Source organism: Convolutriloba macropyga, chromosome 3 (genome assembly GCF_964194025.1).
Source record: "Convolutriloba macropyga chromosome 3, txConMacr16.3, whole genome shotgun sequence".
In the NCBI taxonomy this organism is placed as follows: Eukaryota; Metazoa; Xenacoelomorpha; order Acoela; family Convolutidae; genus Convolutriloba; species Convolutriloba macropyga.
In genome coordinates, this window is record NC_134470.1 from 80975811 (window position 1) to 80988567 (window position 12757).

At 36.3% G+C, this 12757-nt stretch overlaps 1 protein-coding gene across 1 annotated transcript; it reads right to left on the bottom strand.

The window, feature by feature from the left end:
* Positions 1-659: 659 nt before the first annotated feature.
* Positions 660-2391, bottom strand: LOC142337328 (coenzyme Q-binding protein COQ10 homolog, mitochondrial-like). Its single transcript, XM_075386535.1, has 2 exons — positions 2017-2391; positions 660-1422 (listed from the first exon to the last, which is right to left on the bottom strand). Exons 1-2 carry the CDS (start codon positions 2361-2363, stop codon positions 1113-1115), a joined length of 657 nt encoding a protein of 218 aa, XP_075242650.1. The 5' UTR covers positions 2364-2391; the 3' UTR covers positions 660-1112.
* Between the last annotated feature and the right edge of the window lie 10366 nt (positions 2392-12757).

Below are 12757 nucleotides of genomic sequence, written 5' to 3' on the forward strand. Positions count from 1 at the left end.
CAGCGTACTGAAATTTTAGGTGCCGGTTGCTTTCTATGGAGTAATTTTTAATTCACATCTACGTTTACTGAATAATTGAAATATTAGAATAAAATAAAACACACACATTGTCAAAAGATTCCTTACTGCGTGTGGTTTTTTTCACAAGCCTGAAGGCTTCTGGACCTAGTTAAAAAACTAGAGATTTAACTAATTTAATCAACACCTGTTGCGATAATAGCAGTTAAATAAACTGCCAGTGTAATAAGTTTTAATGCCCGATCGACACTGGAAAAACACTTCCGCATTAGACTACGAGTTTATCACACTCTTTTATCGCCATTGTTACTAAACAAACAGTGGCAATAAAAGAGTGGTGATAAACTCGTAGTCTAATGATGAAAACTTTGTTTGATAAACTTGTAGTCTAAAAAAACAAACATGATCGCAACAGGTGTTGATTAAACAAATTAATACACAGTTGGTATCGCCCTCGAAGTTATCGTAACACCTCGGCTTCGCCTCGGAGTTTGATAACTTCTCGGTGGCGATAACAACCGTGTGGTAATATTCAATAACTAGATAAGTAACTAGATGACGTTAAAATTTATCAGCCGACAATATTGGTAACGCACAGTTTTCAACTACGCTCAAGAAACTTGATTCCTTATCGCCGTAAATAGAAGGCCAAGAAATTCTCAATTCAACAAAATTGGTTACTTTCTAAAACTAATAATTCGTCTGAGGTAATTGATATTGTACTGTTGGAAAATATTGGATCTTTTCTTTTCATGCCCTCACCTCCCGTCCATTTTAACCCCACACTTATAAGTGTTTTGCCACATTCTTTGCATTTCATACACTTACATATACAATTATTCACAAACGGCACTGACAATTTAATGATGCAGCAAAATTTTGAAATTAAGACATAAATTAATTATGCTTACTTATAAATGTAGTGCGACAAATAATAATGCGTGTTTTTACTACTTTGGGACTTATCTCTTATAGGAATCGTTTTATGCGACTATTTTTTTCGACAACCAATGGATCTCTAAGGACCAAAGAAAGAGTACACATTTGGGGCGGGGTTGCAAACAGACAAAAAAGATCCGAAATATTAACTATTATTATCTAGTTAATTTTCGCACAGTCCTAGACTCGCATGACGGCTGCCCGTAGAGAGTAACAGCACGTCTTTCGAATGCATTGGTCATCTGGTTGACAACTTGTGCAAAAAATAAAGAAGACAATTTAGTGTAAAACAGATTTGTGAATTGGAAGCCGACGTAGAACTCCAGTAAACAAGACGAGGAGTCTGATTGGTCGCCTTCCCCTGGTCTGAAAACCCAAATATTTTCTAAATACTGAAGAGTCTTTCCATCTGAACATTGTGACTTGACATAGTTTGGCTCGTTACACGTTACTCTAGAAACGTACCTGCAACAGAAAAAAAACCTTTATGAAATCTAGATCAATGCTCACGGTTTTTTCACAGATGAAATTGGCAACTATGCGCCAAGAAAACTTGAGTTCCGAACTACGTCAAATTACATCAGATCTACGAAACGACAATACAAGATAGTACTGTACATCCCTATTAGAAAAAATCGGCTCTTGAAATTAGAAAAGAATGAAATTTCATGTTTACGCAACGATCAGTGAACTTAGCTTATTGGGCAAAACTTCTAAATGGACCAAAAAATCTTAGCCGCTTAAATATAAGTTTTCTGCTAGAGACAAGGATTGCTTTTTTAGCTCGTAAAAATTAAATATTTTTTGTTCGCTTCCAAGTGTCCAAACCGTCCAAGTGTGAAATTTGGGTTCTATTCTGTCCCCACATCCCCACCCCAGTGTTTTTATGTCCCCCCAATTACATTTTGTGTTGATATATAGCACATTCCTATGTAAAAAAAAACAAATGAGCTGGGGGGGGGGACGTTAAAGTTGTACGTCATCTAAGCTGAGGGAGGGGGGGGGGGAAGGAAGGAGGGGGCAGAAATTACCCGAAATTTGCTGGTCAATTCGTCATACCTCTCCAGAACTGGCGGAAATCCAACTTCGAGCAGCCAATCAGCCTCCGTCTCACTTATCCTCCGATGCAGCTGTGACTTTTTACACCATGGGACAAACTTATGGTAGTGTTGAATATTAGAAGCAATGTCATACATCTGTTCAACTGAGAAGCCAATGAGACGCGTCTCCGTGTATTGTCTAAAGGGACCATCTTGCAGTGAATAATTCGACAAGTGTCTTCTGTAAAACTGAGGAATGAGTTGGGAGCAGCTATTTGGTTTGTGTCTTAGTTCTGTTCTCAACCCATTTGTAAAACAAAGAGCAGTTGTGTTCAACACTGAAAAGGCATAGGGCGCACAGCGCATCTGAAACACACAAAGATTAAAGGCAATAGATAAAAACGCTAACATAGTCAAGCATTACAGAGCCACTTTTTCGCGACTTTTCATTGCAAGCCCTTTTATCTAATTAGTTGCTCTCGAACGAAGTTTGGCCCAATTATTGTAATTGTCTGTCTTTTTATGCAAAATTTTTGATTGACCGTTTTGACTTTCCAGTAAGTTGAACTCAATTGGCGGCAGTTCATTGCTTAAAATCAAATAAGTGCAACGAAATCGGTCTCGTTTTTTATTTACACATTTAGCATTACCTCATTTTAAGCCTGTTAGGGAATTTATCCAATCCCCCCACACACACACATACATAGGGTGGGGGGGGACTGAGGGGTGGGTGGGGGGTGAAACTTTCAAGACTAAGAATCGTCTTTCACGCCATGATATTGTCTTCTCAAACAGTTTTGGTGAATCGCATTCTTAGAGTATAGTAAAGCTTAGGGCTCTAAGAGAACTTAATGCCCTACGAGCGCTACCTTTTCTGTTCTTGAGGACGAAAAGTTAAATGGGTCAAACGAAAAATCAGTCAAGCCAAAAATCGCAATGAAAAGAGCACAGGGCAATATAACTGCTACAGACTTCTTCTGAGAGCAAATCATAACATTCAGAGAGCAAATTACTCGAAATCGAATCCTTTTTGTCAATGAACGAAGGAATTTCATTTCGCAGTTACAACATCAGAAGTTTTGAGAAATCAAAGCTAAACGTGGAATAACAAACTGGCTAATATCGGACAAATTGTTCTTGAACGACAGAGACGTGGATTTGATTCAGGGAGCGAAAGCTAGATCACTTTATGGGAGCGAAAAAACCCATCAGGTGAGATGTACGAACCTGCACCCTCCCGGATGGTAGTCTGGTGGTTTAAACACCCAGCTTTACGGGCTTTGTTATCGCAGTAACAATAACCTTTAATTGCAAGAGACTTATTTACGGAATGAGAGCATATCATATCACGCAAAAATGGCGGAGTCACTAGACAGCGAAAGAATGTTCTAGAACAAAAGCACAAAAACGGCCAAACCGTTGCGTAAAAAACACACGTTTACAGTAACTGCTTAATCTACGTTCGAGAGAACTTAATAATAGTAATTGCACCAAATTAAGACAGACAGCGTCTTTCATAAAATTTGATAACTCAGATATGCATTGAGTGTTTTCCCTCCAGCTATTCCGTTTCAGATTTCAGCTGCTGGTTTTAAGAGTGTCCAAATCACAGATAAAAAGGGTCACCATTTCACTTGGTCGGGAGTGTAAACAGGAGCAACTTTTGTTTAAAAAACGACCACAACCGGATTCGAACAAGCATCTTCCTTGCAAGCCTGGAACTGTGCGCTAACTGTTACACGGATAATTCTTAAGCTCTTCAAATTTGGGAATCTCTTATACAAGCTTCATGCTGTTTCTTGTCCCTCAAGGTTTCATCTCTAGCTAAGTTTAAGTTGAACAAGCGAATCTTGTCAGTCTCATATCACGTAAAATTTACATTGGTTCTTTTCTCAGTTTCACCTATCTTGTCTCTAGCTTCTGGGCCAATAAACGCCAACTAGTTTCCGGTTTTGGGGTTCTAAGCGGCTACATCAACAAAAAATTAAGCAGTGATGGATTCGAACCGGAGCCTCTTTCTTGCGATTCTAGTATTTTAACCACTACACCAATTGGTCTCAAATTCTTGCAGCTGAGTATCTCTAATAACACGATCTTTTAATTCTCAAGACTTCCACTTTCCAGCCAAGTTTACGCTGAGCACGTAATCTTATCAAACTTATTTTGTGCACAATTTGCAATTTATTCTCTCAGCCATCTAACAAGACCCAGTCACCTACCTAAGTATAGGCAAGAGAAAAAAAGTTAATTTATAAAAATTTTATTTACAAAATATGAATTGTTATTTTCTCAAAATTTGCACTACAACCATATGGGCTTACAAAAATAATGTCAACTTGTTAAAACTCTTTTAATCACTTTAAAGGCTGCCTAAATCATAGAATCACAATTGAACACCATTGACCACCTCTCTTGAGCACAAATTAGAGACATTTGAGAGCACATGAACGAAAAATACCAGAACTCAATTTTTATCAAGCGTTTCTTCCTTTTCCTGTAACCACGCATGCCATTACATAGCCATTTAACCAGTCATTGCTCCAAATATAATTTTCTGTTTCATTTGAAATTCAACTAATTTACAGGTAGAAGAAGAAAGATATCATATAGGCAGCATTATAATGTCACTGAAATTTATTATCAAGTCTTGCAAAAAAAAGCTGTCCCGTTAAAACAGACTAAGCCTTTTTCAAAATCGTAAATAGATAGCTTCACAATCGATTTGTCATCTGTAAACGGTGTCATTATATTATATAGCTTCATTTTGATTAATATTTCTTTTAAAGTTTGATTAGTATGTAGGCGGGGAACCTTGATCAGATTTGAAAATATGATAGCATTGACGTTTTATCCAATTTATTTGTGTCACACGTCTTTGAAAATTGTATGCGAGGATAGAAGTCCTAATTTGCAATCTTCTTTTCGGAGAACATGATGCACGATAATGTATAAACAATGGCAGCAATATTCGAATGTCTGGAAACGCTGAGGTAATTTCGGGATCAAAGATTTTCCAGCCAGAAAAATGATTTGTGAGTAAACTTATATCTTTTTCGACTTCTTTTGAGATTCACAGTCGCCTCCACAATATGGTCCAACAGATTGATTGAATTCGTACCAATTTTACAAAAATTATTGACGTCTCTCAATTGAAAAAAAAGCCAAACAAAATGCGCGGTCGCTCGGGCTTGTGTTGTGCAAAATATTTCATTCGTTGGATCTTTTCAGGACTTGCAATTAACCTGCTCAGTTTACCAGATAAACATTCTTTATTCGCTAAGTACAGATGACACTTTAAAGCTTTTGGTGTATTGCTACGGCTCCCTGGGCAGCACTAGTTGTTGTTGTTGTTCTTGTTGCTGCTGTTGTTTGTGTTGTTCAGCTGCTACAACGACTGCCGGAGGCTGTTGAGCCAGATCGGATGCTGATGATGTAGTGGTGGTGGTTGTAGTTGTGGTGTTGGTTGAAGGGGAATGTGGAGTAGCAACTGCAGCTGCTGAAATGTTCAAACTGTATCCAACACCACCACCAAACCCGTTAATGATGTTCGCGCCCTCGTCTCCGATTACTTTCGATCCCTCGCTTTTATCGGGGGAATTTTCATTCACATTAATTTTTCTATTATTAATGCTTTCATTATTATCTGTTTTGTTGTCTGAAGATTTTTGTCGCAACACTGGGTTCTGTTCTTCGTTATGTCCATCATTTTCATCGGCCGTTTTTCTTTCAACTTGATTTTCACCAGCGGTTTCAGGGTTTCCGCCATTTTTGATACTTTGAGCTTTCTCTCCTGTCAAATCAGAGTCTTCAACACCTCTTACATCAACCTTTTCATTCGAAGCTTTATTAGTATCTTCTTCGTCCACATTTTTTGCTTCTTCATCTTCTTTATCAGTTTTTACAGCTTCCGAAAAGTTTTCAAGTTTCGTCTTCTGCATCTCAACAGTTTTGTTCAACAATTCAAGTTCTTGCCTCACGGCGGTCAAGTTCTTATCCAGATCGGCGAATGTTTGTTTGATTCCACTCACATTACTCAAAAGTTCCAAACGTAATTGCCTCATCACATCAGCTTTAGAACTGGTTACCTGTAACGATACATTGTTTTTCAATAGCAGAAACTTAGTTTTCATATCTGCAATTTCCGACTCTTGTTGCAGTTTCCATTCAGTTGTAAGACCCGCTTCTTCGCTCTTCTCTCGTTCTTTGGCATGACTGGTTTCAATATCGGTCAATTTTGTTTCAATTGAGTTAATGTTAGAGGCCAGACTAGTTCTGAACTGATCAAAACTATCCTGAATTAGAGACACTTGACCAATGTCGTCAACTTTACTCTGTAGTTGAGTAACCTGACCTTTGACCTCTATGAGTGATGTTGAGAGTGACTTGGACTGGTCTGTTAGGTTCCCAATTTGGTCCCTTAAAGGCTGCATTGATAGAGTGACCTTAGTCAATGCATCTACATTTGTGTGCACGTCAGACTCCAGCTTGAGGAATCGGCTGCTGAGATCATCGTATCTGTGTTGCATGGCTAACAAATTCCAAAATAAGTAAATACAGAGCAGGAAGCAAGCTGTGAATATAAAAATTGAGCATGCGAAAGAAGCTGTACATGACCCGTTATGGTGACCACTACCCGTGAAGCCATGATGGTGTGGTTTAGTGCCCACTACGGTCGACCCGTTCCTTCGGGCTCGCTGGGGGTTTGAGGTGACCTCGTCGTCATCTTCATCCTCATCGGTCGAGCTCTGTGAGTTGGCGATTAAAAGGAGGGATGCGGAATCCTTGTTGAAGGGACTTCCATTAAGGGATCCATTACGACTGGAAGACTTCATCAGAGCGTCCAGCTCTCGTCGCTTTTTCATTCTTTTTGTTTGCTGCTGCGAAGTCATATGTACACCTGTGGTGGATCCAATGGCAATTGGGGGGCTGGCTGTAGTTTGGATAACAGACCCTGTAGTTGCTCCTACGTCACCGACTGTCGGGAAGAGAGACACTACACTGTACTCCGTTTGAGGCTGTTGTGATTGTTGAGGTTGGAGTTGATTACTACCAATGCCCCCTCCAGTTGATGCAGTCTGGCCAGTGCTGGCTCCGATCGCCACATCTGGGGCTGAGGTCAGCTTCCTGGCGGCGGCTGAAAGATCCACTTTGTCTGGCTATCCTTGCTTTCTCTCACCGTATACTATTTTAATCACAGTTGTTATCCAGATAATTTTGCACAAGACATCACATCATAAGCTCCGCACGTAAAGTAACATAAGCCAACGTTTAGTCCAGGGATCAATACAACCATTTAACCTGAAAATTATGACTAATTCTATAATGCTTTTATTCCTGAACGGAAATTACGGTAGTTTGACGCGGTAACATTCGTAACATAGAATCATGACAAATAATAGTTTCTCAAATTACGTTTTATCTCTCATCATAGCATTATTTTACATGCTTAATTCTGGGCACTAGCGATAGAAATACAAACGTAGCAAGACAGCATTCTTGACGCTGTTACGATTGCACTCATGTGACCACGAAACAATTTCTGAGATTCAAACTATTACCATATAGAAACCATTGGAGGAACCATTGTAGGCTAACCTTAAATTATAGCCAATTTTAAATGGTTCATAGGAAATCGTTATGCGTGAAAATCGATAACACTCAATTTTAACAATAACAAGGCGGCTCGGTAATGTGCGGTCGCACATAAAGTTCCGACCCCGCTCATCCACAATTTTGGCATAATTGTCTACCAAATGAAGAACAGATGGACAAAAACAAAAAATTCAAGTATTTCTCAAAAAAAAAAGATAGCCTCCAAAGAAAATAACTCAGTAGAGTAAAGAATGATTCATTAGATTGATGAGCTATGCCGATATTAAGAAAGCGAGCGAAGACGAACGGCAAAATCAAACAACAACAACAACAAACATTAATTACATCAAAAAATTTATGTCCGTTTTAAAAATCAAAACTTAATAACAAAGTCAAAATAGCGTCAGATAAAACTGAAAATAAACAAAATAACTTGTAATTAACCAGACAAAAATGGTTATTCACCAGTTCATAATAAAGCTTTGTAGCAATTAGACAAAAAAGAACAAACTTTAAAGTTAGAAAATTCGCTGAATTTAAAAAAAAAACAATTAATTTCCAAGTAACGAAAACCATTAGGAATCAACTAAAATATCCCATAGGTTTACAATCACCAATGCTTCTATAGAAGGGAATTAAGAACTCTTGGTATTCAATTTTTTATGCAGTTACACAAAGAACAACAAATAGACAACAAACTAAAAATTAATTAAAACTTGCCAGAAAATGCTTTGGAAGCCGTAAAGCCATACTTTGGCTACCAAAATATGTTCAATTGCACCTTTGTCGAATAACGATACTGTATTATCTGGCCGCTCATAAATGAAAATAAGCAACAATTAGACAAAAAAAGAAAAAAATGCAAAATTATGTAATACTTGTTTTCTTTCGAAAAAAATTTATTTCGAAAGACATGAAAGCCATTAATTACAAAATGAAAAAGATAATAAGTTCGTCTATTCTTCCAAAGGAAGCCCTTGAGACCTTAAATTATCCAGAATATGTCTTACGTCTACAAAAAGAACGTCAAATATGACAAAAATCAAAAATTCATTTACTTTTTTTGTGAAAAACACGCGTGGAAGCCAGTAAAGTCATAACGAATTCTCCTAAAACATTAGATTTTGTGACACCAATCCCATTTAACACCTTCCCTTGAAATGTAATAAGTGCCCTCTCATGAATGAAACTAGGCAACAATTAGACCAAAAAGAACAAAAGAAAGATTATGTAAAACTTGTTTTTATCGAAAAAAATTTATTTCCAAAGACATGAAGGCCATTAATTACAAAATGGAGAAATTGAAAAGGTTTGTTTATTCTTCAAAGAGAAGCCTTCGAGACCTACAATTAACCGGAACATGTCTTACGTCTACAAAAAGAACGTCAAATATGACAAAAATCAAAAATTAATTTACTTTTTTTTGTGAAAAACCCGTGTCGAAGCCAGTAAATTCATAACGAATTCGATAAAAAAATTAGATTTTGTGACACCAATCCCTTTTGACACCTTCTTCTGACAAAAATAATGTCATCTTTAACCTTTAATTAACGAGACCAGGTAACAAAAAGACAATAGCAGGAACGAAATTGCGAATTTGAAATGTTTATTTTTTCATTTTGGAAAACAATTGTTTTCAAAGTCATGAAAGCCATTATCTGTCTTCTAATATCAGAACTTTGGCTTATCTACTCTTCAAGTAAAAGCCAATCAAACCGGGTCATTGTACAGGAAATTAAATACGACTAAAAAGACAAAGTAAAAACGACAGTTAAAAACGAAATTAATAAAACCAAATTAAATTCTTCGAGAAAGTATTGTTGAAGCGGTAAAGAACCACAATCTATATCTTTAAGGATTTAAATATTCTAAATTGTGCGTTATTTTGAACTTGAAATTTGTGATATATGAACTGACAATAACGTGATAATTTGACAAAATTAGAAAACATGAAATATACCTAATAATTTTTTAAAAATTTGTGAAATCTAGTAGTATCAAAGCCAGAACACCATAACTTAAGGCGTATAACCAATATAAAGACTAAACTTGAATTCAGCAAAAAGGAGGAGCACTCTTTGATTGCTGACACTAAGCTACAAGTTGACCAAAGTAAGAGAAAAATGGAAGCGAAGTTCAATAAGCCATTTTTTTTGAAATCAAATATTTTAAAAGTCAAAACGACCATAGGCTTTCAAGTAATCAACTAGATAAATTAATTTCAAGCTAATTAGGAAGGCATTAGGACCTATCAATAGTGAGCTTTGATTTGAAATGTTCTGTTATTTAATTAATATAAAGATCGTATTTTTTTTAAAAAACCGACTGATGACAATCCGAATTATTTTTGGATTGTGACGGTCCAAGATTGGTACAGAAATGGTCCTGCTAATGCTGATTGTCCATTAGGAATGTTTAATTATTGGAATGTCATTGATATAGATATTTTGTTTGTTAAAAAATCAAAAGTAAATGCTGGGTTTTTGATAATCAAGTTAGCAAAAATTGGCAAATTTTCATTTACAGAGCACTCTCAACGGAAGTTGAAGTGAAATTAGCCCCCTTTTCATTCTACAAAGATTGTGTTAGTGGTGTTTGGGTGTGCACTTCCTGCAAATTTAATCAGAGTGGACTAAAGAAACTTATTTCGTGCTGTTTTTGATAAAAAAATCTGAATTTTGTGAAATTTTTAGCCGGAATTTGTGACACAAAAAATTCAATGAAGATAGCCGATAATGTATTTTGTCTTTAAACGTAAAATCAACAATATTTTCATGAAAAATTTTAGTAAATTTTATCAAAATTGGCGAAATTGTAGTAAAAAAAATTCGAAAAAAGGTGAATGAAATCAACGGAATTCACTCTATTTTATCGAAAATTTAAACCGCGATATCTCCCTGTCAAAAACGAAAATCAAAAAAATCTTTTTAGTTCCATATTCTACGCTGGACAAGCTTTCTAATGATACCAGTCTCAACTCTCTACGATGAATACATCGATCGGCCAAAATTGACTGAACAAAAAAAACCCAGTTGAGTATATAGTTCCTCCTCCCCCCTCAAGAGGGGTCGGAACAATAATGCCCTATATCTGGGTGAAAAACAATTTGCTTATATTTTCCGTGCGCAATTAATAAGATCACCCGTACTCCAATTTGATTGAAAGATTGCTTTGAAATTATACTGGATAAAATTGAAAGATAAATTTGAAATTTATAGGGGAAAATCAATAGTAATAACGAATAAAAATACAAAACTGAAATACTATGGTTCAATACTGATTTTACTGGGGTTTAAGTCAGAGAGAAAAGCTAGTTCTTGATTTTAAGGATAACTTTATTCTAGGTGGCAGCGAGTTGGTAAATGTTTTTTTGTAGTTGGTGGTTTTCTCATGGTCTTTTTAAAATTTACTTTTCTTTATTATAAACACTGATTAACTTGAGGTTCTTGGGAAAAACCAATTTTTATGGTGAGGTTGTCGATGATAGAACAAAAACTGATAAAGCTCAAATTTGTCCTGAGGAGACATCACTCTGACAGGTCCATTGTCCTATTTGATGTTCTCCCCAAATACAGATAACTTCTTGATTTAAATTAAATGTGTGATCATTAAGTGACTTACTGGATATGTATTTGGAAAAATTCATTATTATTAAGTCCAGATAACCATTTTTTTCGGCACAAAGTGTCAGCACAAAGTCACAATTTCAAATAGCGGCCTAAAATGCGTGTGCAATCCATCGAACTGTTAGCTTTTAAATTTAATTCTATTCAACGAGGTCAAAATTAATAGAAATCAAATAAGCTTTGTCAATTTAATAGGTTTTGTCGGATATCCTAAGCGTAGTCAATCTTAAGTCAGATTTCTGACAGTTAGTTCGACAATCCGTTCAAAATTTTAGAGATCTCAACTTTTGTCGGTCTTAATGCTTCTTGTCAAAGAGCTAAACTGAACGGAAAACAATCTGTCATAAGTTGATTTCATCCATCTCAATCTCAAAAGATCTATTCCTATATAAAGCCAACTATTTTCTAAGGTTGGAGGAGGGTGGAAGGGGGTGTACGGAGGGGGGTTAAGGGTGGGCGGCTGGGGGCGAGATGACTGGGGGTCAAACTTTCAAGACTAAGAACCACCCTTCACACCCTGAAAAATATACTCAAAACAATTGCGGTGAATCGCATACTTAGAGAGTAGAAAAGTGTAAGGCTTTAAGAGAGCTGCTCGGCCACTTAATGCCCTCCGAGCGCTACCGGTTAATCCCGTTTTAGAGGACTAAAAGTCAAATGGGTCACACAAAAATCGGTCGAGTGAAAAATTGCATAAAAAAGGCCACAGTACTAATATAATTGCTACAAAATTCGTCTGAGAGCAATAAAAACATTACTTAAAAATTCAGTTGAAAAGCCACGGTTAACACAAAAGAATTGCTCGTTGTCGCGAAGTTTACTTAACTCTAAGGCTCTTTAACAATAAGCTTTCACAATGTTAGCAGCCTTTGAAATTGTTAAATTACTAAAAGCTTTAACTTTTTTATATTAGCTTCGATGCATAATTCTTCAGAGTATAAAAACCAGCATAATTATGTCAGTCTCAAACAGTTTTTTCACAGTCCTAAAATATGTAGAAAATTAACGTCGATTTCTTGCATTTTGTCCTGTCATGTCATCTCTCTCCTCTCTTCTTTCTGTCGATTCTTCTTTGAACTAACCCTCACCAAAAGCGCAATATTTCATCAAGATTGATACATTGTGAATTTAAAAAAATTTATATTAAAATATTGTTCTTACATTTCCAATTGGAAAAATAGTCCTCTCTATTGTTTATCATTCATGACAATCTCATGACCACATTCAGTGCATTCGTAGTACGTACCGTAGAAACACTGGATTTGCTTCACTGGATTTTGTGAGGATACATTAGATTACTAAAAAGGAACGAGGACAGAGGTAATTTTTGAACATTTGTATATTTGCTTAAGCGAGTTGCGAATCTAAGGAAAACCAGTAGCACAATACCGCAAATAAAATAAGATCTGAGCACAATTTCTGACCCAAAACTACCAAAAATAGCTGACTTCAATGGGGATCTAATTTACCTTAGAGATAGAAACGAATCGGTTTCAGTTCTAAAGGCAATAAATTAGCTCAGATAACTAGAATAATAACTTG